This window comes from Notamacropus eugenii, chromosome 1 (genome assembly GCF_028372415.1).
Source record: "Notamacropus eugenii isolate mMacEug1 chromosome 1, mMacEug1.pri_v2, whole genome shotgun sequence".
In the NCBI taxonomy this organism is placed as follows: Eukaryota; Metazoa; Chordata; class Mammalia; order Diprotodontia; family Macropodidae; genus Notamacropus; species Notamacropus eugenii.
In genome coordinates, this window is record NC_092872.1 from 603,310,546 (window position 1) to 603,334,456 (window position 23,911).

Sequence of the window (23,911 nt, forward strand, 5' to 3'; positions counted from 1 at the left end):
TCCTCTCATTTAGTCAAATAACTTGTGAAAAATATACATGCATAATGGAGTGTTTGTCAGTTAATATACAAAAACAAAGATGAATGAGCACCCTTTCAGAATTAAGCAGAATGGAACTCATTGCTGAAGGTGGTAATGGTGGTAAGAACTATAAATTGGGTGGGACAACTGAAGTTTAGCTACAGGGCACCAAAATTTAGAGATCACTTACAGCACTTAGACTTTCTTGAAGTGCAGAGAACCACTGAGTTTAATACCTACTTAGCAAGAATAATTAACTAAAATAAGAAGCTCCCAGATGATATTCCTTCCTCCACCATGGACACATCTCAAGTAAGTTCCTTCTTGGCATGACCCACTCTGCTTCCTCCCCTCCCATGGAATTCTTCCCAAAATTAGTTTCACAGTTGCCTGGGAACAGTCTCCCTACCATGGGATGTGTCTCAGAGTTTCAGTTCAAATGAAGCCTCAAGCACTTAAATTTTTGTTACAGTTCTGCTGGTGGGGAGGAGCTGACAATACTGAATACATTCTTCCTTTTTCCCCAGTCTTCATTCCTAGACTGCTTTCTACCTAGGGCAAACAACTGACAGCAGGGAGAGATGTCAATAGCACTACTAGACTGATTCATCTTTCTAAATGTGCTACTACTGCGTCAAATGTTCAGAGCTATAACTGAATCTTTTAGACTGAGGCCTTAAAAGACTGTACTGATGGCTTGTTATTTATAGCATACAGACATAAACGTGGACATAGCAACAGGTTTTGTAATGTACATCCAAAATATAGTCATTTCTAAATAATGATATTGCCTTCCATACTTGCAAGAATGAGAGGTAGCAATTTGTCAACAACAACCTTTTCATAGCTGATCTGCAATTCCCTTAAAGTCTTCCAAAGTAATATTCTTTGTAGCCCTTCCTCAAATTCCTTTCCTGATCCTAACAAGTTTATTACAATGATTTAATATTATTTTGTCCTTAGATCACAGGATTTTGAGTTGGAAGAGATCTTGCAGCTCATTTAGTATAACCGGTTGTGAGATTCTTTTTTTTTCATTTGCTTTTGTTTCAAAAGAAAAAGAAAAGGCTTTCAAGAGCTCAGCCTATTTTCCATTACTCAAGAGCCAATTTTTCCAATTTGTACATTGAGCAGACCCTTCATGCTTCCTGTCCCTTATCCATTCAATATTATTTTACATCTTCCAGAGAGAGAGAGAGGCCAAAAATAAGCTGAAGAAGCAAAAATCAACTCAGAATTTCTCACTATTCTGTTAAAATATTGGGGAGGGGGTTTCTTGGGTAAGGGGAGAAAGTTGAAATATTGAGATCCCATGTAGAATGAATTTGTGGAGGTCCTCCTGTTTTCATATTGGGTGTTGTATGTAGCAGGATAATTCAGTCCTGAGGACAGAGGTTCGTAGCTTTTTTTGTATCATGGACTGCTTTGGCAGTCTGGTGAAGCCTATAGACACCTTTTTTAATAAACAAAGGAAATGCTAACTTTCATTTAGACGTTAATAAAAATAAAGACATAATTATTTTTTCTTATCCAAGTTCATAGATTCTCTGAAATCTGTCTACAGACCTAAGTATGCCAGATTTAATGAACCATTATGCCAACTTTCTTTAAAAATGAAAGTGTTCAGTGTGTCCCTCATAAAAAGTCTACTACCTTCATCAGTAAAAATAGACAATATTTATTCCTGTGCTTGTGTGGAATGAAAACAGATGATGAAACTTTTATCTTTTCATCTGAATTAAATAACCCAACTTTGTGGTGAATTATTAAATTGTCTCAAAAAATGCTGCCTTTCAAAGTTTTCCTTAATGACTAGTAATGTATTATTGAATACTAAGAAGGAATAAAAATTAAGGTTGAAAGAGGGGATTGGTAAGAGGAGACATTACATTCAACCCATCCAGCTCAAAATCTGTTGTCCCATGATCTATTACTTTTGGGCTATCATATTCATTGTAACTTTCTGGTTACAGACCAGCTTCTTCCAGCTAGACATGTGGCAACCTCATCAGCTGGGTAAGGATGTATCTGAATTCCTAAGCTTGTCTGATCACATTCACTTTTCTAATGAGAAGGAGTAACTTTGGGCTTTATCTGGGTAGAAAAGCCTCCCTGACTATTCCCAATATGATCTAAACAAATTATTTTTCCCATGAAGTTCTAGAGTTTCCTTCTGAGATACTTATATAACACTTTCTTATGGTTTACAGATGAGTGATTTCACTTTCAAAGAACTGAATTCATGGGATGTATAGGCTTTGCCAGTGAAAAAGTGGGACAACACTGAAGTCCCTTATAGCCACAGGATGTAGTAGTGACATCCCATCACAAACCCCTTCTGAGCATTGTATCCTGAAAGATAACTGGAGAGAGGCATAGATTACCCCAGGTAACAGAATGCCCATTACTCCCTCAAGTTAGGGGCTGTCACTCTGGGAGAAAAGGTAGAGTGTGTGGTAAAGTCTGGGGACCAGTGGACAGCTTGGAGAATGTCGGGATTAAGAAAAATAAGTTTCTATTTATGCAAAATTGATCATTATCTATGTGGAATTAAAAAAACCTGTCTGACCCCTAAATATCTCCTTCATCAGCCTTCCATAGTGTCTGAAATGTCCATCATTTAATTCACTCCTGAGTTAAAGCACTATGTATAGAAAAGCCTAATAAAATTCAAATATATTCCTCAAGAAGAATAATGTCAGCATCCATTAATATGCGCTGGTTTATCAGACTATCTAGTATTCACCTAGCAGAGACCAATGGGACATCAGAGAGGTATTTTATTGGGAAAAGATTTATCAGATTGGGGTGTTTCTGAGGGAAAGAAATCCAAGTGCCATACTAGAACTTCCCCAACAGGCAAGAATAAGTAGGAGAGCCCAGATAAATGGCAATTCAACAAATGTTTGTTGAAGGAATGGATGGAAAAGGTATCAAAAGTGGGAAGACAGAACTGGCAAAGATAAAACAATATGTAACTCAAAATTTCACCTCAGACCTACCCAGTATTATCAAAGTCTTTCCATTAATAGTAGAAAAGGAGATTAGAGGGGACCATCAGTGAAATGAATACAAATATAGCAAAGTCCTGCTACAAAGAGTAATAATGGAACTCTCCTAAGCTGATGATATTTCCTGAAAGAGAAAAGCATTCAAAAATTCTTGTTTGAGTTGGATAAATACTAGGATAGTTCATAGTATCCCAGTCCTCATTGGCCACATGAGCTCTTCCATCCACTAAAGGCCTTGATAGACCTAAATGGGGAATTTTGCTATATGAACTATTTATTATTTTAGTTGTCTCATATATCATTGGGGTTATTTTCATTTCTAGATAATAATATTGCCTTTAATACCTGCAAAAGCATAAAAAGTGCTTTTTTGGAAGCAACCTTTTCATATCTGTAATTTCCAACTTATTTGATTTGGCAAAACATAAAACAATTTATTGAGGTACCAATTAAGTATGAGAAGCAGGTTTGACCTATGAGTCAATGATGTCTGGGAGCCTCATTTAAAAAGAAACTTGTGGCAGGAAAATGCACATTTTACAATCAATTTATGATTGCGACACTAACATTTATAGTTCAACATGTTATAACAAATGAAGATGTTTGTATTCATTAGTGCCATCTCATCTCCAGGACTCACAGTACTACCTATACTCTTCCATTGGCAATAGTAGAATTGTTTCCAATTCCAGATACATAGGGACAACAATTAGGGTCATGACTTCATTGTTTTAAGGATCTCCTATGTAAGGAAACTCCCTCTACCAATGTGAGTCAGCACCTTCTCTGCAATTTTTAGAAAGGTGCCTAGGGGTCTGAGCCACATGTGTTAAAGGCAGTATCTGAATCTAAGTCTTCCTGATTCTGATTCTCTATCACACTATATCACATCACCTCACAGTGCCAAATAAAACTTAAACAAAATACATTGAAGAAAAATTTGTAAAGCTTTAAAAAAAGATATACGCTATGAAATTTCAATAATGAGGTTAAACAAATTTCTTGGATGCATAAATATTCTCAATTTTTCCTTTCTAGTATTTTCTTTCATTAGTCACCTGTAAGTATTATCTTTTGATTTACCCATGGTTAATTGGCAAGCATATGGGGAAAAATGGCATCTGGAGCCATTTTTTTCCTTAAAAATCAATGGCAAGATGGTGGGCTTCTCAATCTTTCATATAGGTAGACTTTGGTAGTGTGATTATTGTATGAAAAATAAGCATTCATCAAAACATTGCACTGCTTGCTTCTATTCTTTCCCATTTCTATAGGTTTCTTTGTGTTAGGCCAATAAGACAAGTGTCAAATTAATGCATCTAAATGGCACTATGTTGTTCTGTGGGCTAAAGCTAGGAGCAAAGGCCAGAAAAGCAAAAACAGTTTCTTCAGCTATAAAATGGGGTTATTAATACATGGCTCTGCTTCTCAGGAAGTGTTTTCTTCTGACTATATCAAGATCTCTTGTAGCTATCATAGATATAGGGTTCAAAGGAATATAAGGAAGATTCCAGATCATCCTCAGCTTCTTTGATTAGTGTGTTGACATATCTGCAGTGGAATGCCATCATAACTGTGTTGGGGGACAAAGCTAGAACCCATATTAAAGCTTCTTTGCATTATAGGGAGGAGAGAAATATTCCACTACTTGTGGAGCAAAAGTGATCTAGCTTGCTACTAAAGCCACAAACTGGCAAGTACTCTATTGTAGGGCTTTATTCAGTATAGGAAATATTTGAAGATCATCAGAAAACTTTATTTTTGCCCTTTCCTACCCCCAACTGACTCCAAATTACATTACTATTCCCACGGTATTTAAAGAAGCTCTCCATCTCCTGAGGCAGACTTGAGAAGATTAGTGCACAATCTACTAGAAGAACATTAAGGCAGAAACCATTCAGGGGTGTCAGTGTCTTGATGACACTTCAGCACCATCATGTGGAACAGCGACATTACAGTGACCAAGTCTCCACTGCTAAGGTATGAGTTTTGGTTAAGAAGGGGGAAGAGGTCTTTAGAACCAGTGCCCAGAGCTGAGTCTTTGGTGAAGACAAACAATTCCGAGCTATTGGTGCTTGCAACCATCCCACATAGCCCTCTTAGAAGTCATAGGGTGACACAAAAACAGTGATCTTAGACACATGATTAGCCTGGAAGGTGCGATCCAGATACTCTGACATGTCAACGTCCACCTCTAGTGTCTGTGGTCCTTTCAGGCTCTGGACAAGGATCAGCTCCCCAGTCTGTCGATCAGAGCGCTGCATCACAAAATGCCCCCGGCTGTTGCCTCCTACAATCCCAAAGCGCAAGCTGTCAGGTCCTGACCTCCCTGGAGCGGAAGCTGTAGCCATGCGGAAGAGCGTGATGGGTGTCTTCAGGCTGGAAGGCAGTGCAAGATAGTGAAAGGAGATGGTCTTGGGAGCATGGTGACAAGATTTACTGTCCATGGGGCAGGGGTTGCGTTCACATTGGCTGTAAAACAAAGGGAGAACAAAGTCTTAAGATTCAGGGCAGGTGTGTTTTTTTTTTTTAACTATATATACACTGGGATACATTCCCAAAGTATGATCACTTAACCCTACACACACATACACACACACACACACACACACACACACACACCCTCCCTTATTTTGTCCCAATCCATCAATTTCCCAACCCCATGTGCCAGAGAATGGTTATCCAAGGGGCAATCTATAGCCATGCTTCTACCACATCTGTATAAATATGAATTGGACACAAGCATATTCAACTCACTTAAAGGAGTAGTGGGGTGAAGATGTCCCTTCAATTTCCTGTTCTACCACTGTCTTACTGAATACAAAACTTATCAGATATTATCAGGAATGATGGTATTCCATACACTTTTATATGTGTCATGCTTTCCCACAAAATATAACTTATACAAAAATATAAATGTAGCCTACACTCAGTATTATTTTTCAGTGTGTACATACATGTACACATATATACATACATACACTGGCAACATGAAATAGCTTCACAGAGCACTGAACATAAAGCCAAAAAGACCTAGGTTGAAATTTTGCTTCTGATACTAAATATATGGCTATAGACACGTCACTAAACCTTTTTGAGTCTCATGTAATTAAGGGGAACTAACATTTATAGCTAGCATTTATGGAGAGCTCTAAAGTTGGCAAAATATCTTTAACATATTGTCATTTTGTTCTCACAACAACCCTGGAAGGTAGAAGCTATTATTATTTCCATTTTACAGATAAAGAAACAGAGGCAGACTATGGTTAAGTGACTTGCCCAGTATCACAGAGCTAGTATGTACTTGAGTCCAGATTTGAACTCCAGTCTCCCTAAATTCAGGTCCAGCAGTCTATCACTGAGCCACAAGGGATAGGAAATAGACTTGTGATTTCACTGGTGTAATAGGGAATTCTCAGAGGAGGAAACTCCCTCTACTAGTGCAAGTTGGCACCTTCTCTGAAAGTTATCATCTTAGAGGGATGTCTAAATAGTTAAAAGATTAAGGGACTTGTCCAGGACACATAAAAAATATTTGTCAGAAATAGGTCTTGGACTTAGTCCTTCTTGACCTCCAAGGCTACCTTTCTGAGACTATAAGTTTAGATGGGTTGCAATCTGCCTCAGTGGATAAGATTCCTACTCTAATAAAACCACATGTCTTCAACGCACTGATATAGCATGTTTGTATATGTGTATATCTTCCTTTCAAATGTCTCCATTTTATGAACAGAACCTATACTAAATAGTGATCCATATTTGGACCACTAGAGACAGACACTTTTTCAGATAACTGAATTTACTCCTTTAAGTACCAATACATTTATTTCAACCATTTTGGATTAAAATTTAACCTAAATGTGTTCATTTTGTTTCCTTTATTAAACAGAAGAAATTTTTAGTAACAGTCTTCTTGCTAGTCTTCTGGCTTCTTTCCCCAGTCCAAGCCCCTTCTCCAAATCTAATTATATCATTCAAGTCCCGTTGGTTTCCTGTTCAACATTTTTCATTGATTCCTGTTGTCTAATAAATAAAATAGAAACTCCTTAGCCAGAACACTCATAACCTAACTCCATCTTTCACTCATTCATCTATTACATTCCCACTGTGTACAATGCATTGTGCTAGGCCTTGGAGGAGATACAAATATAATTAACCTTTCCAAGCTTACCTTGTACTATCCTCTTTTGCCCATTTCATGTCCCAGCCAAACCATATTACTTACTCCACCCATCACCCAACTTTATTCTCCCCTGTCTTTGTTTCTTTGCTCACAGAATCCCTCTTGCCTGGTGTAAACTATTCCTTACTCTCCCTCCCCCCATCCCATTTTAACCCACTAAAATCCTTCCCCTTCATCAAGACCCAGCTCAAACTCACTCTTCTCAAAGGATCCTTCACAAATTCTACCAGACTTCTTCTCTATGCCCTTCAACTTCACATCACTTTGGATTCCTAATACTCGAAATTGTAGCATGCTTATTTGTGTTCATGTCTTATCTCTTTTACTACATTGAGCTCCTTGAGATCGGGCAGGATACATACCCTAATTCATCTTTGCATTCCCAGTGTCTAGCATATAGTAAGCAGTTAACATATTCTAGTTGAGTATTTGATATTTGTATCCCCAGTACTTGTCACATAATAGGTGCCTAGGAAATGTTAGTTGGGTTGAATTGATGACTAAATCTCAAATTTACATTTTCATGATGACTCAGGATTATGACTGTGAATAACAATTACTATACTATGCTGTGATTTAAGGATGCTTTAGGAGGCTGTTTGGGTGTATACAACTATTTATCCTGATATTAAATGCTCCTAGACTTTTAGCTGGTTCTGTTATCTCCCCACCCCAATCCCCAAACCTGCTGATACCTGCCATTTCTAAAGTGCCCGAGCTTTTGCTCAACATCATTCCTTTCTTTACAGCTTTTAATCTATCTAATTTAGGATGCCAGAAAATTGTTTGTTAAATCAGTGAGCTGAATTTTACAGACAATTCTAAATCTTACCATCCTGGAAGAGTTCTCTCTTTTCTCTAAGGTGAAGGGCTTAGATTCTGTGGTAGCCATTGTCTTCTGAGACCTTTTTATCTTTGGTCTGGTTTAAACATTCAAGAATTTAGGACTTTGGAGATTATCTGGTCTAATACAATGACTATATTCTGGATACTTGTGAGTGCTAGAAGGATGACCTCTTAGATACATTAATACTAACATCTATTCTTTTGAATCTTAATATAGCTATGATAGATATATAATAAATAATGCAACTATAAAATTTGTGATCCTACGCATGTACACACACACACACACATACACACATGTATATACAATATATGTACATTTCCTCCCTGGAAAGAAAGCTTTGGGAGATGACACTAAGGCATTCTTTGGTACACTACTAAATCCTTTTTATAATACAACAATAATATCCAAAATATTATCACAAGAATCTATTGGCCAAGAGCTATTAATCTTATTTTATATTTGGGAACACTGATACTCAGGGAAGATAAGTGTCTTACTCCAGTTCACCCTTTTTGCCAATAGAGGAAATGGAACAAAAACCTAGCTGTCTTGACTTTCAGTCTCATAGGTTTTTTTTTCCCCCATTAGCAAACACTACCTCTCCTCAGCTCCACTGAAGAGTGGAGGCCACTAAAAAAGACTTTGGGCCCTATGGACTAAAGTGATCTTATGATGGAGACATTTTTGGCTTTACTTACAATGAGGATGTTTTCACATAGCTCACATTACCGCTGCTCTTTGGACACTCTGGATTGACACACTGAAAACTGCCACCTGTGTTAATACATGTGGTCCCCCGGGTGCATGTATGCTGGGAATCTGCACACTCATCAATATCTGTAACACACAGGGAAAAATATATAGCAAAAAGAAAAATATATAGCAAAAAAAAAAAAAAAAGGAAAAATCAAGCTTTCTCTCCAGTGTCTGATAAAATCTATGAGAGCTTCTTTTCCTCTTCAAGTTGTAAGGGATTAAATGGGTGGTACAGAGGAAATAAAAGATTATATTTGCTGCCAGTACTCCCAGACCTGTATCTTTTCTTTTATAATTATACCTTATTTACTTTAACATTAATTTTTTTAAATCTTGAATTCCAAATTCACTTTCTCCCTTTGGTTCTTTCCCCACACTTTGAGAAGGCAAGCAACATGATATGAATCATACATACGAAGTCATGCAAAACATATTTCCATATTAGTCATGGTATTAAAAAAAGACAAGACAAATAAAGGTGTTTCAATCTGCACTTAGACTCCATCAGTTCTCTCTCTCTGGAGGTGGATGGCATTTTTCATCATGAGTCCTTTGGAATTGTCTCAGATCATTGTATTGTTGAGAACAGGTAAATCTTGCATAATTGATCATCCAGACGCTATTGCTATTACTGTGTATAATATTCTCCTGGTTTTACTCACTTCCCTTTGCATCAGTTCATATAAGTCTTCCCAAGTTTTTCTGAAACCACCCCCTTTTTAATTTTTTATAGTACAATAGTATTCTATCACAATCATATATCATGACTTGTTGAACCATTCCCCAATTGATGGGCATCTTCTCAATTTCCAATTTTTTTGCCACCACAAAAAGAGCTTCTATAAATATTTTTGTACACATAGGTCCTTTTCTGTTTTCTTTGATCTCTTTGGGATACAGACTTGGTGGTGGTATTGCTGGATCAAAGGGCATGTGCAGTTTTATAGTCCTTTGGGCATATTTCCAAATTGTTCTCCAGAATGACTAGACCAGTTCACCACTCCATTGACAATTCATTAGTGTACCTATTTTTCCACTTTCCCTTCAGCAACTGTCATTCCCCTTTTCTGTCATGTTAATCAATCTGATAAGTGTGAGATGGTACCTCAAAATTGTTTTTATTTGCATTTCTCTAATCAATAGTGATTTATAGCATTTTTCCATATGACTTGATCATTTTGATTTTTTTCTTCTTAAAAACTCTTTGGTCATTTATCAGTTGGGGAATGACTTTTACTTTTTTATAAGTTTGACTCAGTTCCTGATATAGTTGAGAAATGAGTCTTCTATCAGAGAAACTTACTATGAAATCTTCCCAGTTTTTCTGCTTTCTTTTTTTTGATTGTACTGGTTTTGCTCAATTTCAGGTAATCAGAATTATCCTTTTTAGTACCCAAGATCTTTCTGTCTCTTATTTGGTCATAAACTCCTTTTTTATCCATAGATCTTACAGGAGATGAAATCACTTGCCTCAAAATCACACAATTATTTGGTGGCAGAGAAGGGAGTAGAACAAGTCTTATGACAGAAAGTGCAACATACTTTATATTTTATTTTGCCATCTCTTTAACCCCTTCATTTTAAACTTGAGGAAACAGGTCTAAAGAACTGAATTGACTTTTCTGAGGGCACAGAGTAAACAAACGGGCAGATCTGGTACTGAAATCTACATATCCTTGACCCTAATGTAGTGCTTTTTCTGTTACACTATGGTATATTCCACAACATTGCTGGGAATTTTGCTCTTAATATCTTTACCTTCATTATATGTTATAGCACATAATCATTTCATGTATGTACATATTATCTCACAAGTTAGATTGCAAATTCCTTGAGGATACAGGGAATGTGTTTTCTACTTCTTAGATACCCTGCTGGGGATTATAATACTTTTGGATATACAATATCGATGATATAATTATGTGATCAAACTTACAATAAACTGTTACAAACTGAAGGCTGTAGACTTAGAGATCTTAGAATTAGTCCAACACCCTCATTTTACAGGTAAGGAAACTGAGAACCAGCAAATAAAAAGACTTGCCCAAGGTAACATAGGTATTTAAGTGACAGAGATAGGGTTTGAACAGAGGTCCTCTTACTCAAGCACAGAATCATAGAATTTGAGGGTTGGAAGGGACCTCAGCAGCCATTGTCTAGTCCAATTGACACAAAAGGAATCTCCAGTGCTCAAAACAACAACAACAACAAGACAAACGGTTGTATAGTACAAAACTACTTCTTTAGGACCTCTGAGCAAAGGAATGTCCATTTTGGACAGCTCAAATTATTAGGAAACTTTTCTTGACAACAACCTAAAATTTGCCTATTTGTTTAACTTCCACCTATTATCATTTCTGCTTCTTCCCTCTGGGGCAGAACAGAAAATCTAATCCATTGTCCAAGTGATGACCCTTCAAATACTCAAACACAGCTATCACGTCCCTCCTGAGTTTTTTCTCCCCCAAGTAAAACATGCTCACTTTCCTCAACCAATTCTCATGAAACAGACTCAAGACCCATCACCATTCTGGTTACCCTCCTTTGGATACTCTCTAGTTTATCACTATCCTTCTTAAACCATGGTTCCCAAGTTTGAAAAAAGTGCTCCAGATGAGATCTGACCAAGGTGGAATATAGTAGAAAAATCTCTTCAATGTTTCTGGAAGCTATGCCCTTCTCAATGCAGTCCAAAATCGCATTAGCTTTGAATTGCGGGGGGAGGTTTAGGGACTGCCACATCACACCTCTGAATCATATAGGTTTTGCAATCCAATAAAATACCCAGATAGAACTATTATCTATTCTTTTGCCCCATTTTATGCTTGTGAAGCTGATATTTTCCATCTAAATACGATACTTTACATTTATCTCTCCTGAATTTCATTTATTAGGCTTGGCTTGGTACTCTGGCCTGTCAGGACTGGATCCTGACTGTCATCTGCTGTGTTAGCTCTCTCTCCTTCTCAGGTTTGCATCATCTGAAAATCTGATGAACCATTTCTCTTTTCATTGTTCCACATTGCTTCTGCTGGCAAGGCTGGGGCTCAGAAGACAGACTGTGAGGCCCATACCAATGAACTTCAGAATATAAATGTGATTTATATCATCATTACCATTTAGTGTTACTAGCATTCTACCCTCATCAGAATAATGAAGAAACACCTCTTCTTCGTATCCCCAAAGCACCCTACATCACTCATAAATTGCCAATATTAATTCTCCTCTTCCCAGCTACCATTTAAAAAATTTTTTTGAATTAATTTTGAGATGTTAGGGGAAAAAAACCCAAATTCCACTAGCAGTGAAGGTGTCAAGTGACAAAAAGGTATTATTGAAGTGATGTGTTCAGCCTTTTTGTTTCTACTTGGCACAAACTTTGTTCCTACTCCTAGTCTGTTTAAGAAGACAGTAAACCCATTTCACTGAGTAGCTCTGTGATGTGCAAAGTACTTTGTTACATGGTGAAGTGTGCAGAGTTTGTCCTCAGTCTCCTTTCATTCTTATTTTGGAGGGAGTATCTGAGGACATCTAGTCTAATCACCTCATTTCTCAGGGATCGGGAAATAGGTGCAAGGAGGCTAAGTGATATCATCAAAGAAATAGTTTCCCTTCTCCCCTTCAGATTATGATACCATCTCCACTGCTGTCTGGGATAATGGTCTCTAAAGTAGGGGCCAGGTCCCTCTAGCGAGATTTGTGATCAACCAATCTGAGTGGAAAGAGGGTCACATCCTACCTTCCCTGAAATAGCCAGCTATGAGGTATAATAATATGGTTATTATTATTAATTGTGGGATTTTCTCCAGTAAAATGATATCTACTCATATTCTCCACTTTATGCCCTCCTTCTGCTGTGCAGGTTTCAAACTTCTCCCTTTTGATGCAGGGATTAGCTCTGTAGAGCCGTTAGAACCTTGAAAATGGCCATATGCTTGAGAATCTTTTATACCAGATTAAAAAAAAAAGCTTTCATGAAACAACCATGTAGACTGGAATATTTTGAAGATATGTCTGTAAGACTAATCATTTTCATCCCTTTGCCTTCCCCCCTCCCTGCCTCTACCCCTTATCTCAGAACCTAGAAAGTTGAAACAAAAGAATGAGATAGAAGTGGGGGGGGGTCTTCCTTTCTGCTCTGGAGTCTCTCCCCCAACTCTCAATGACCTTTAACAGAATATAACTCACCTTCACAGTTCTTCCCATCCTCAAGAGTCCTATAACCACTTGGACAAGAGCAGAGGAAGGATCCGGGGGTATTGATGCAGTTGTGCATACAGAGCTGGTTAGCCCCCTCCAACTTATAAACCTCACACTCGTTCACATCTGTGGAGAAAAAAAATTATCCCTCCACTCCCCACGATCCACATTCATGAATCTGGGGTCAATGCAAGTTATAATGGCCTTGGTCACTCATGTGCCATCCACACAGCTATCTCCACTTCTGCCTAGTGTAGAGGTTCTTTACCTGGGGGCTGTGGACTTGGATTTTTTAAATTTATTTTGATAACTATACTTTAATATAATTGATTTTTTTGTAATCCAATACATTTTATTTTATGCACTTAAAAATAATATTCTGAGAAAGGATCTCAGATTGCTAAAGGGGCCATGACATAAAAAGAGTGAAGAAGCTTTGACCTTGGGAATGTCCTTGAATGCTGCTATTAAGCCCTTGGGGAACTTCCAGACCAGGATGTAATGATCCTTGAAGCATAGGAATCTTTCTTTGGAGGTTGAACTAACTTTCCTCAAGGAGATGTTTGGGAGGTTCCAATGAGTTGTTTTTTGCTCAGAAGCTCAGGGGACAATAGAAATGAGGGTGTGGGGCAAAGAGAATAAGAGGGGAAGGAGCCACTGGGGCTGAAGAAGAGGCCAATTCTTTCCATTCATCTATTGGTAGACAGAGCTGACTCAGTGTCCTCCCAGGCAGACTGGTGTTGACAGGCAATGAAAGCACATGCATTTCTCAGCCTGCATGCCACTGTTTGGGTGTGTCCCTGTTTTGTAGCTGACAAGTTTGGAAGTTTCAGAGAGCATATTATCTCTGTCTAACAGTCTAGTCTGGAACAAAGCAAGGTGGCCTGGGAATGAGGGACTTTGGGACCTTAAATTATTTCCATTAAAAGACTTAAGGAATTCCTACCATCAGTTATGATAGGAGAGAGAATTGATTTCAACAGTTGTGAAATGGGTGGTTTTTAAAGTCTTAAATCCAGGCAAAATCTCAAAGTATCAGCCCTTTTTCTCTTTAGAACAAATCCCTTGATTCAGCGGGGTGGAAAGGGAGATCAGCTGTCAATGAGGTACATGAGAAGGCAGTGAATGGAGCACAACATCAGAGAAGGGCAATAGGATCACCCTGCTACCATTTTCCACATCCGTGGAGACTGAGACTACATCACACACACACAGAAAGCATAATGAAAACTTAATAGATATCCCACTATTTTAATCAATGTACATCATGTGAATAATTCAATCTCTCTACCTGTACATTAGAGTCTTAGGTATAGTGCTGACTAGAAAAAATCACTGTGGAGATGACTGTCAGAATAGTGGTGCCCTGAACATAATAATGAAAAGAGGGAAAGGACTGGGCAGGGGGAAAGGGGGAAGGTAATGAGTTCTGTTTTGGACATGTTGTTTTCAAGATGTCTGCAGGAGGTATAGTTCAAGATGTTCAAAAGGAGGCAATTGCTGTTGCAAGTGACTCAGCTTCTTGCTTCATTAAGACAGCACCGCCAAAAAAAGCATGTTTCAGACACAAATGGCAACATCAGAACTCATTTACCTGATTTATTTCCCCTTCTGTCTGAGTCACTCCCTGATGGTAGCTAGGATCATGAGGATGCTTGTGTGTTCTTTCAATCCCTTATGACCCAGGTTCTTAAAAAGGGTCTTAAAAGAGTAATGAATGCCTAAAAACTCAAGTTCAACCTCCTAGTACTAGCCTTAAAGGGTGCCCTGAGCACTTACCCTGACATATACTGTTATCTGCTGTGCCTTTCATGTGGAAACCCGCCTCACAGCTACAGTGTTGAGTCCTATCCACCTTGGCACAACGTGGCTTGCGACTAAAGGCAGGGTCATTGGTCACACTCCATTCAGGTGCCACTGAAGAGACAAAAAAATCAATTTTAAGTTACTCTTAGAACATTTTACCTTGGGTCTGTGGGGAGGTGCCCTATGCTCAACTGAGTATAGACAAGGAGAGTATAGCATAGTATAGCTAAGGAAATGAGTCTGAGATTCAGCATGGAAGTGTACTAAGAGACAGTGTGCCATGGGGCAAAGAACAAGGAATTTGGGCTTAGGAAAAACCTTGGTTTGAATCTTGTCTCGGACACCAATTTGTTACTATGGTTGTCATTTACCTCTCTGAGACTCAAGTTTCTTCATCTGTAAGACAGAGACAATAATACCGATAATACCAAACAATAGGGCTAGTGTGAGGATAATATGAAATCATGTATGTAAAGCATTTTGCAAATCTAAAAGTATTATATAACTGTCAGCTGTTGCTACCATTATTATTGTTGCTGATTTTATTATCTCATTCTTCTCATCCTGTTCGGGCAGGATGACAGAGATTATGGTTTTTAATCTTGTTCGCTTTGTTGATGGAGTTTAGAGAAATAGTCCAAGAACAAGTTATTATTCTGCTTTTTTTTATGTTTAATGTTCTACGGTCAGGTAGATAAAATGACTACTTTTTATAACTGAATAAAGACATTGGAATGTAAGATCCCTGTAGGTTCACTAAAAGCATCTTCTGGCCAGCTTCAATAAGAATATGTATTTTCTCTTGGTTCCACATGGTTTTTATTCATTCCACTGGATCACTATGTTTTGAAAACTTTTCACTTTTCATAGTGGGAGAGGATGGATATTTATTGCAGTGACATCTGTTTAAAATGATATTCTTAAATTTTTATAGATCAATGTTACATCCACATGACTATGGGTAACAGTTTTGCCTCTGACAATTGTTTAGTTTCAATGCAGCCTATTTATTGAATTCTTAAGAATATTTTGAAGATGGTATTTGTAATACAGGGATTTGTTGTCAATTTTTGAAGAATAGTGAACTTACCATGTAAAATTCTGATGTAAAGCTTCTTGAGGTGCTAAATTTTTATAACTTGCAGTGATATGGTACATAGTTTCCAACATTTCCTTGTGTAATCCCTGTCAACCAATAAGTCCAGACTCCTTGAGCTTTTATATAATGTCTTATGGGAATGACCTGACCCTATATCACCATTATAAACTTCTCCATGTCTATAAACAAATCTGCTCCCCTTCACCATTTCTTCAATATTGTGGGTTGAGTTCATGTGAATATCACCCATGTAGGGTGTTTTGATTCCACTCTTGGATCTTAGCTGTTGTCATTCTCACCTTTTTAAGGGAATTCAGATAAAAATGGTCCTTGGACAAATCATTATCATGCTACTGTCCTTTTGTACTCAATATTCTGTAGACTATTATATGATAGATAAAATAATTGCTTTTATAATTGAATAAAAGTATAAGGTACAAGTTTATCTTTTATAAGCTTACTGAGAGCACCCTAGGGACATCTCTAATAGAAGTCAGGGAATTTTATTGCTTTATTATTTCATTCCTTTCATATTTTTAATAGGGTTCAGATAAAAATAGTCCTGGGGCAAGTCATTATCTTGCTATCATAATTCTATAATATAACACAACATAACTCAACATAATATAATATAATATTCTATATGGTCCATGGACTATCACAAAGGTAGATAAAATAACTGTTTTGTGATTGAATTAAAAAGGGTGTTAGGATATAAGCTTGTCTTCTTTAGGGGAGAGAACAAACATTTATTGAGCATCTACTATGTATGAGGTATGTGCTAAGCTCTTTACAAATATTATCCCATTTCATTCTCACAACAAATGTGATACAGGAGCAACCATTAAACCCATTTTAAAGTTGAGGAAACTGAAGCCGAGAGAGGCCCAAGGCCACACAACTAGGAAATGTCTGAGACTGGACTTGAACTCAGGTCTTCCTGACTTCAGGCTTAGCACTCCAACCACTTACTCACCTATCTGCCCATAGGCTTACTGAAATCATCCTCGATACACAACCATTAGCAGATACAGCAACAAGGATGATATGTGTATATATATATGTATATATATATATATATATACATATATATATATATATATATATATGTATGTATGTATGTATGTATGTATTTCATTCTCTTCCCATAAACTCTACTAAATTTCTATATTTCAAAATTTTTCATTGCATGCAATTTGGGGATTATGAATTTTTGGTATGGTGCCATCTTATTAAAATGTTCTTCAGCTTTTATGGATCAGTTATATCTGTGCAATTATATGGAATAGTTCATGGTGCAATAATAAACCAGCTGCAGGGCAATTTAGTGGTTGAGTTTCCAATATTCTTTGAGATCTGTCTTTGTGATATGGGAATTATCTGTTAGTCCATAAAAGACAATGCCCTTCTGAAATATAATTATAGGCACCAGATCATGTATTACTAGGTGTATGGTAGGTACTGAATATTTACAACCTACAGTAATGTGTTGCAGAGTTTCTACCATCCCCTTATACAATCTGCTTTGATCACTAATTCTGGGCACCTTCGGGATAATAACCTTTTCTTGGTCTCTGGTGGTGATGATCTGGTTCTGAATTGCCATCATAATACATCCATCCTTCTATTCCCATAAACAAATTCACATGACCTAGCCATTTGTTGGATGCTTGTCAGCATATCAACATGTTTTTGGCTGAGTTCTTGTGACTGTTACTCACAGAGGGCCTTTTTGATTTCATTCTTGGACCTTACTAGTTTCATGGACACCTTCCAGAGATAAATCCCTTTTGGTTACATTCAACACATGCAATGATTTGTACCTGTTATTAAGCTATTGAGTGCTCTAAGAATATCTCTTAATCCTTTGCCTTTTTGTGGCAAAGAAATATCAATATTATTTCTACAGCTGTCTCAGAATGTTAGGTCTCATATTTCAATAATTATTCAGATGATTGCATAGACTTCCCACTTTTATGTTCTAATAGAAACAGAAATATGGCTTTGGTGCTGGCCAAAAGAATGACTAAAGTGCCATTCCACAGAGGATAGACTTCTGGGAAGCATAAAGAGAAATTACCAGGAAGCACAGTGGGAGAATTCCATGCCTCCAAGCATGGGTTAGAGTATATAGGCAAATCAATGGATTGGAGCAGTAGGACTGATGCCTTCTCTTCCAATTTCTTGCTCTTGTTACCCCCTCACAAAACTCTTACCTACCTGTCTGAGCCTGGTGCTGACAGTTGTTTCCACTCCATCCTTGTGGACAAGTGCATTTGTATTGGCTGACTCCTTCCACACACGTTCCGCCATTTTGACAAGGATGGCTAGCACATTCACTGATATCTAAGGAAATAAATTATTTTAAAGTTATAATGATGTGGGGTTTGGCCCTGAAAATGACTAGATTAACATAGGACAGGTGACAGAAACCCCTATCACATGTTGATACATGGGTCAGTTTTCTTTGACATAAGTGTCAGCTGCTGCTGCCACATTCCACCTTCCTCCCCCAACAATAACATGAACTTTATCAGACTGTGAGAATTAGCTTCCAGCAAACATGCTGTGTCCTGATTTCTAGTGACTGACCAAGAAGTGGGAGCTCAACTTCCATTGCCTCATGAGTAAACTCCTTTCTCCTTCCCCCAGCTACTATTCCCAAGATCCAAAGGAAAGGCCCGAAGACTTTGACATTTCTTCTTTAAAAATTTGTCATGCTATTTTGTAAAGTCTTGATGAAGACAGCTTTCTATTTATCTTCTGTGATAGTTCCACCTCAAGTGGTATTATTCAATATCTGGTTAAGAAGAGATTTGATTAAAGATAGAGTTGTTGTTTGGGAAAGGAGAAGGTACTGCAGTGGATGGTTAGTATGAGTAACTTCCCTAACCCTATCATCCCTGAATTTGACACTTTCTGTTGAATCAAGAAGTATCAACAACTGTGTAGCTACATCTCACAGTCAGTTTTATAATACCAAAACTCAATGACTCCTGGTTAAAGGGTAATTGTACATTATTTCAGTTGGTCAGTCAATCCACATTTATTTATTAAGTGCCTCTTATGAGTCAGGGACTATGGTAAGTGCTAAGGATATAAAGAAAGGCAAAAGACAATCCCTGCTGTCAAGTCCAATGGGAGAGGCAACCTGAAAACAACTATGTACAAACTATATAAAGGAGAAATTGGAGATAACAGAGGGAAGGCACTAGCATTAATGGAGATCTGCCCAACCTGACAAGTGACCTCTAACTCTCAGTGTCAATAAAACCCACAACCAGGGATATGCTGGTAAATGTTTAATAACCAGCTATGGTTATTAAATATATTAACATTTAATATTATTATTATTAATAAATATATTAAATATATGATGGAAGGGGAATATATACATGACACAGTTTTAAGTTTAATCTGTGTTATTAACATTTGAACCATCACCTTCAGTCTAGACAGTCAAAAAACCTAGAAATCAAGCCGTGCTCTGCAGCACTTTCCAATTTCTAAGGTGTAAATGATCACGCTAAACATTTAACAATTGGCCTTCCTGAGCCTGTACAAGCTGGTTTCAGCACAACCTTGCCAATCTATTTTCCCCAAGGCTGTCCCAGGTGCAGAGAGTATGTATTCTGATTCCAATGAACTTTGATTTGGCCTCACTTTCCACAACCACATACATTTGCCAGCATATTCACAGATCCACAGACTGCGGAAGTATGTAGCAACCTGTTGGTTAGGGGAGCAGGACTTCACATGCCGGAAGACATTAACATATTCATTTTGGGTTAGAGTCTGCAATACTAAAACATAGTCCATATTAGACTCTGATAAATCCTCCTGACCTGTTTGTTAAAACCAGGTGATTCCCATCAAGTAGATTGTAAGCTCCTTCAAGGCAAGGACTGTTTTTGTTTGTTTTGTTTTGGGTTTTTGTTTCTTTTGGGTTTGGGTTTCTTTTTCTTTCTATTGTTTTGTTTTGTTTTGTTTTAGCATTTAGCACAGTTCCTGGTACATAGTAGGTACTAACTATGCTTGCTAAATTTGTTAAATCAAACTGAGAAGATAGAGACTCAGTGATTTTAGAACTGAGTACTGTGAAATATTTTAATAAATCAAGAAGAATGCAATGCACATACTATGTGCTGGGCACTGTGCTATGTAATGGGGATATATATACCAAGAATAAATCATCCCTACTGTCAAGGAGGACATTGCTAAGCTGAAGGGAGGCACCTAGGACATCGAAGGGCCTTGGAGATAACAAGGCATGATGGGAAAAGCACTTGACTTGGAGTCAGAGGATCTGGGTTTAAGTCGTGGCTCTGCTGTTTATTATCTGCATAACCTTGACCACTTGTAATACCCGTGATCCTTTAGCCATTCTTTACTATGGCTAGATCTCATGGGATCACAGATTTAGAACCAGAAGAGAACTTTGAGGTTAAACTTCTTCATTTTGAACATGGGGGAGTCATTTATAATTTATATATTATATTTATTTGTGTTTATTATTATCCAATTTCCCATGAGATCTAGCCAGGAATGATTAAAGGAACCAGGAGCATATAGCCTGGAGAAGTGAATAATTGATGGGGGAAAGGGAAAATCTATAAGTCTTTGAAAGACTATCAGGTAGAAAGGGAATTTGGGTCCAGATATAGAGCTAGGAGAAATGGACAGAAATGGCAAAAATAGGCAGATTTACGTTTTAAATAAAAATATCTGGTTAGAGCCATCCAAAATTGGAAATGCACTACCTGAGGAAGTAGTTGGCTCCCCCTCATCAGATTATTTGTGGAGTTTGTTGTGGAGGGGATTATTGTTCAGGCGTGACTTGACCTTCTCAAACCCTCTCCAACTCAGAAATTTTGTGATTTCTTTAAACAGGATAGTTTAAGAATCCAATGCTCTGATTTTTTTAGATGGGGAAACTGAGGCCCAGAAAGGCTAAGTACCTTGCCCAAGTTCATGCTAGGTACATCAGGTACTGTGAGTCCAAAGCCAAAGGTCTTTCCATTGTCCTACCCTGCCTCTTGTTGCCCAATTGTGTCCTTTCATTCTCTTTTCCTTTTTAAATCAATAAAGTTTAGCAACACTGAGCACAGTGCCTGGCATGTTGACTGAAAGTCTGTGCTCCCTCAATACACCTGTCTTAAAAGGATCATGAGGAAGAAATGGTTATCCACTGTTAACCAGTTACTAAGAAAGCCTTGATGTTTATATGGATTCAGTCAGTCAGTCAATAAGCATCTTAAGTATCTATTATGTAGCAGGCTCTGTGCTAAGCAACAGAAATTCAAAGAGTGGATGGAAGACCAGAGGATAACATGAAAACAACTGTGTATGAACACAATATGTAAAGAATAAGTTGGAGATAATAGAAGAAAATACTGGTATTAAGGTGAAATAAGAAAGGCTTCTCATAGAAGACAGATTGGTAAAAATCTAAAAGAGTGAATTAAGCTTTAAGTTTTGAAGAAAATTATGTTGATGTTTTTAATAATGGAAGAAAAAAATTCCAAAACCTGTTTTTAGCTTGGATACTCATCTTTTTGGAAAGAATGCTTTCAACTTCCTATTAACCTAAGCCCTAGCTTAATCTATTCCCTGTGCTTTATATTACCAAATCACCACCTCCAAGGAATGTCAATGAGGACAGTCAGCAAATACCACAGACTAGGAATTCCTCTTTTCCTACCCTTATACTTCCCAATAACATAGCCTAAATACTGGCCGCCTACTAGACCATGAAGATATTAACAGAAAGCCAAAGAGTATTAACCCCAATGTCCTTCAACTTGACCCCCAATAGGGACTTGGCTCCACTGTCTTTTTCTTGCTTTGACTAAAGTGAAAGCAGGGAGCCATGACCGCATCTAAATGAGGGGTCAACTGCCAGATAAATCCCAGCTCCCCATTAGAATGCAAGGTTCAACCCCTGTGCAGGTGCTTGGGGATAGAATATAATATTTCCCTCTCTGGAGTTGGTTGCCAAGAATTTTCATTTCATAAAAGTCATCATAAGTGCCCCCTTTATTCCTTATCTTACTAAGGAGTCAGGGAGGATTTAATGGCCCACTGACCTCAGTCCATAAGTCCCTCTTAGCTTCTGGCTTTTTTAGAAGATGTAATAAAATCCTTTTGTTTTTCTTACCCTCCCCACTCCCCACTCCCCACTCCCCACTCTTCTCCAGCAGCTCTAGGAAGTTCCAGATCTCTACAGTCTGGTTAAGCTATCCCATTATTGTGTCAGACAAGACAAGACTGGGATGTGGCAAAATACTGAGGAGTTTCAGAGATCTCAAGTAACTCTTTATTATTTGGATGGACAGATGAATGTTAATACCGCAGAAATCTGACCGGTTACTGAGTACTAAACTCAGTACATAACAAAGCAAAGGAGCAGTAGTCTGGTGGCATGGTTGACTTTATTGAATTATTTTATTTATTGCATCTTTTGCACTCCATTGACCAGGTTCTCCAATGCCTGGTTACCCTAGGTTTTTAAGTCTATGCCCTTGGAATCCAAGCTGTAGCAGGTATTACATAGCTGAGAGGTCATCAAACACAAGCTTGAGAACAGACTTAGTGTCTTCTGTCAGAAGACGAGTCTAGCTGAGTTTGGGAAGGTTTGACATCAGAAAACTGGGCATCAGACCATGATTTTTTTTTTTTTTTTTTGAGTTGAGAGGGAGGCGCAGAAATTCAGTATTAAGCAATGTATAAAAGTATGGAGGAGTGGCAATCTGCAGCTATAGGGGATGAAATCACAGCTCCTTGAAATGTTGAAGGAGATTCAGTGATGTTTCACTGCTGCTATTCTCATACTTTAAGAAGCTTCCTCCCTGCTCTCTTTCTCCTCCCCCCATATCCTGTTTGGACATAGCTCTTTTCATTTTGCCTTTCGCGTTAGACTGTGAGCTCCTTGCAATCAAGGACTGTGTGGCTGTCTTTTCTTAGTAATCCGCAGCACTTATTACAATTCCTGGCACATAGTAGGTACTTAAATACCTGATACACACATACCTACTCCAGTGACTGAAATAGCATCAATCAAAGGGCTTTGGTTTCCTAAAATTAAATTTCTAAAAATTAAAATTTTCACTTTGACTTCCATGAACTGATGGAAAGTGAAGAGAGCAGAACCAGGAGAATATTGTACACAGTTATCAGCAACATTAGGTGATGTTCAGCTATAAATGACTTAGCTCTTCTAAGTAAGACACTGATCCAAGACAATTCCAAAGGATTCATGATGGAAAATGCTATCCACCTCCAGAGAAAAAACTGATGGAATATAAATGCAGATCAAAGCGTACTATTTCCACTTTATTTTTTTTTCACTTTTTTAGGTCTCTTTCTTCTTTCACAACATGACCAATATGGAAATCTGTTTTATATGCTTGTACATATATAACTTATACCAAATTACTCACTCTCCTAGGGAGGGGGAAGGGAAGGGAAGGAGGGAGAAAATCTGGAACTTAAATTTTTTTTTAAATGAATGTTAAAAATTGTCTTTACATGTAATTGGAAAAATAAAATACCATTTTAAAAAATTCTCACTTTAGAGGAGGGCAGAAGTCCTAGCTCTGTGATTTTATTAGAGCAAGGAACTCTGAGTATGGAAAATCCATTCATCAAGGTAGATCAACAACCCTGCTGTAAATGAGACATTATGATTTGCAGGACTTAAACTTAAATCCTTCCTGATTCCATCTTTCTTCTATTCTTTCCTCTCCATAAAGTCAAAATAGCAGTTATTAGAGGGAGTATGCTATATCAATCAGCTGGAAGGAATATATTTGAATGAATGGAAAAGGAGTCACAAAGACGTCAGAATACATTTGGGAATGAGAAGTCCTGGGGCTTTATACCATACTGATGCCATGGTATTTAATATATATGCTTTCTCATAACAATAATAAAGTAGGTACATAATAAACATTGGCTGAGATAATGTTTAAAGAAGAAAAGGTACC

General features: G+C 37.7%; 1 protein-coding gene across 1 annotated transcript in view; it reads right to left on the reverse strand.

Annotated features, from left to right (window-relative positions):
- Positions 1 to 4,733: 4,733 nt before the first annotated feature.
- Positions 4,734 to 23,911, reverse strand: part of FBLN7 (fibulin 7) — a 70,802-nt gene continuing 51,624 nt past the window's right edge. Inside the window, exons 4-8 of the mRNA XM_072634675.1 lie at positions 18,147 to 18,272; positions 14,801 to 14,938; positions 13,010 to 13,147; positions 8,764 to 8,902; positions 4,734 to 5,504 (exon numbers count right to left, since the gene is read on the reverse strand). Coding sequence (XP_072490776.1) covers positions 5,132 to 5,504; positions 8,764 to 8,902; positions 13,010 to 13,147; positions 14,801 to 14,938; positions 18,147 to 18,272 — 914 coding nt within the window. The 3' untranslated portion in view covers positions 4,734 to 5,131. The remainder of the gene's footprint in view (positions 5,505 to 8,763; positions 8,903 to 13,009; positions 13,148 to 14,800; positions 14,939 to 18,146; positions 18,273 to 23,911) is intronic.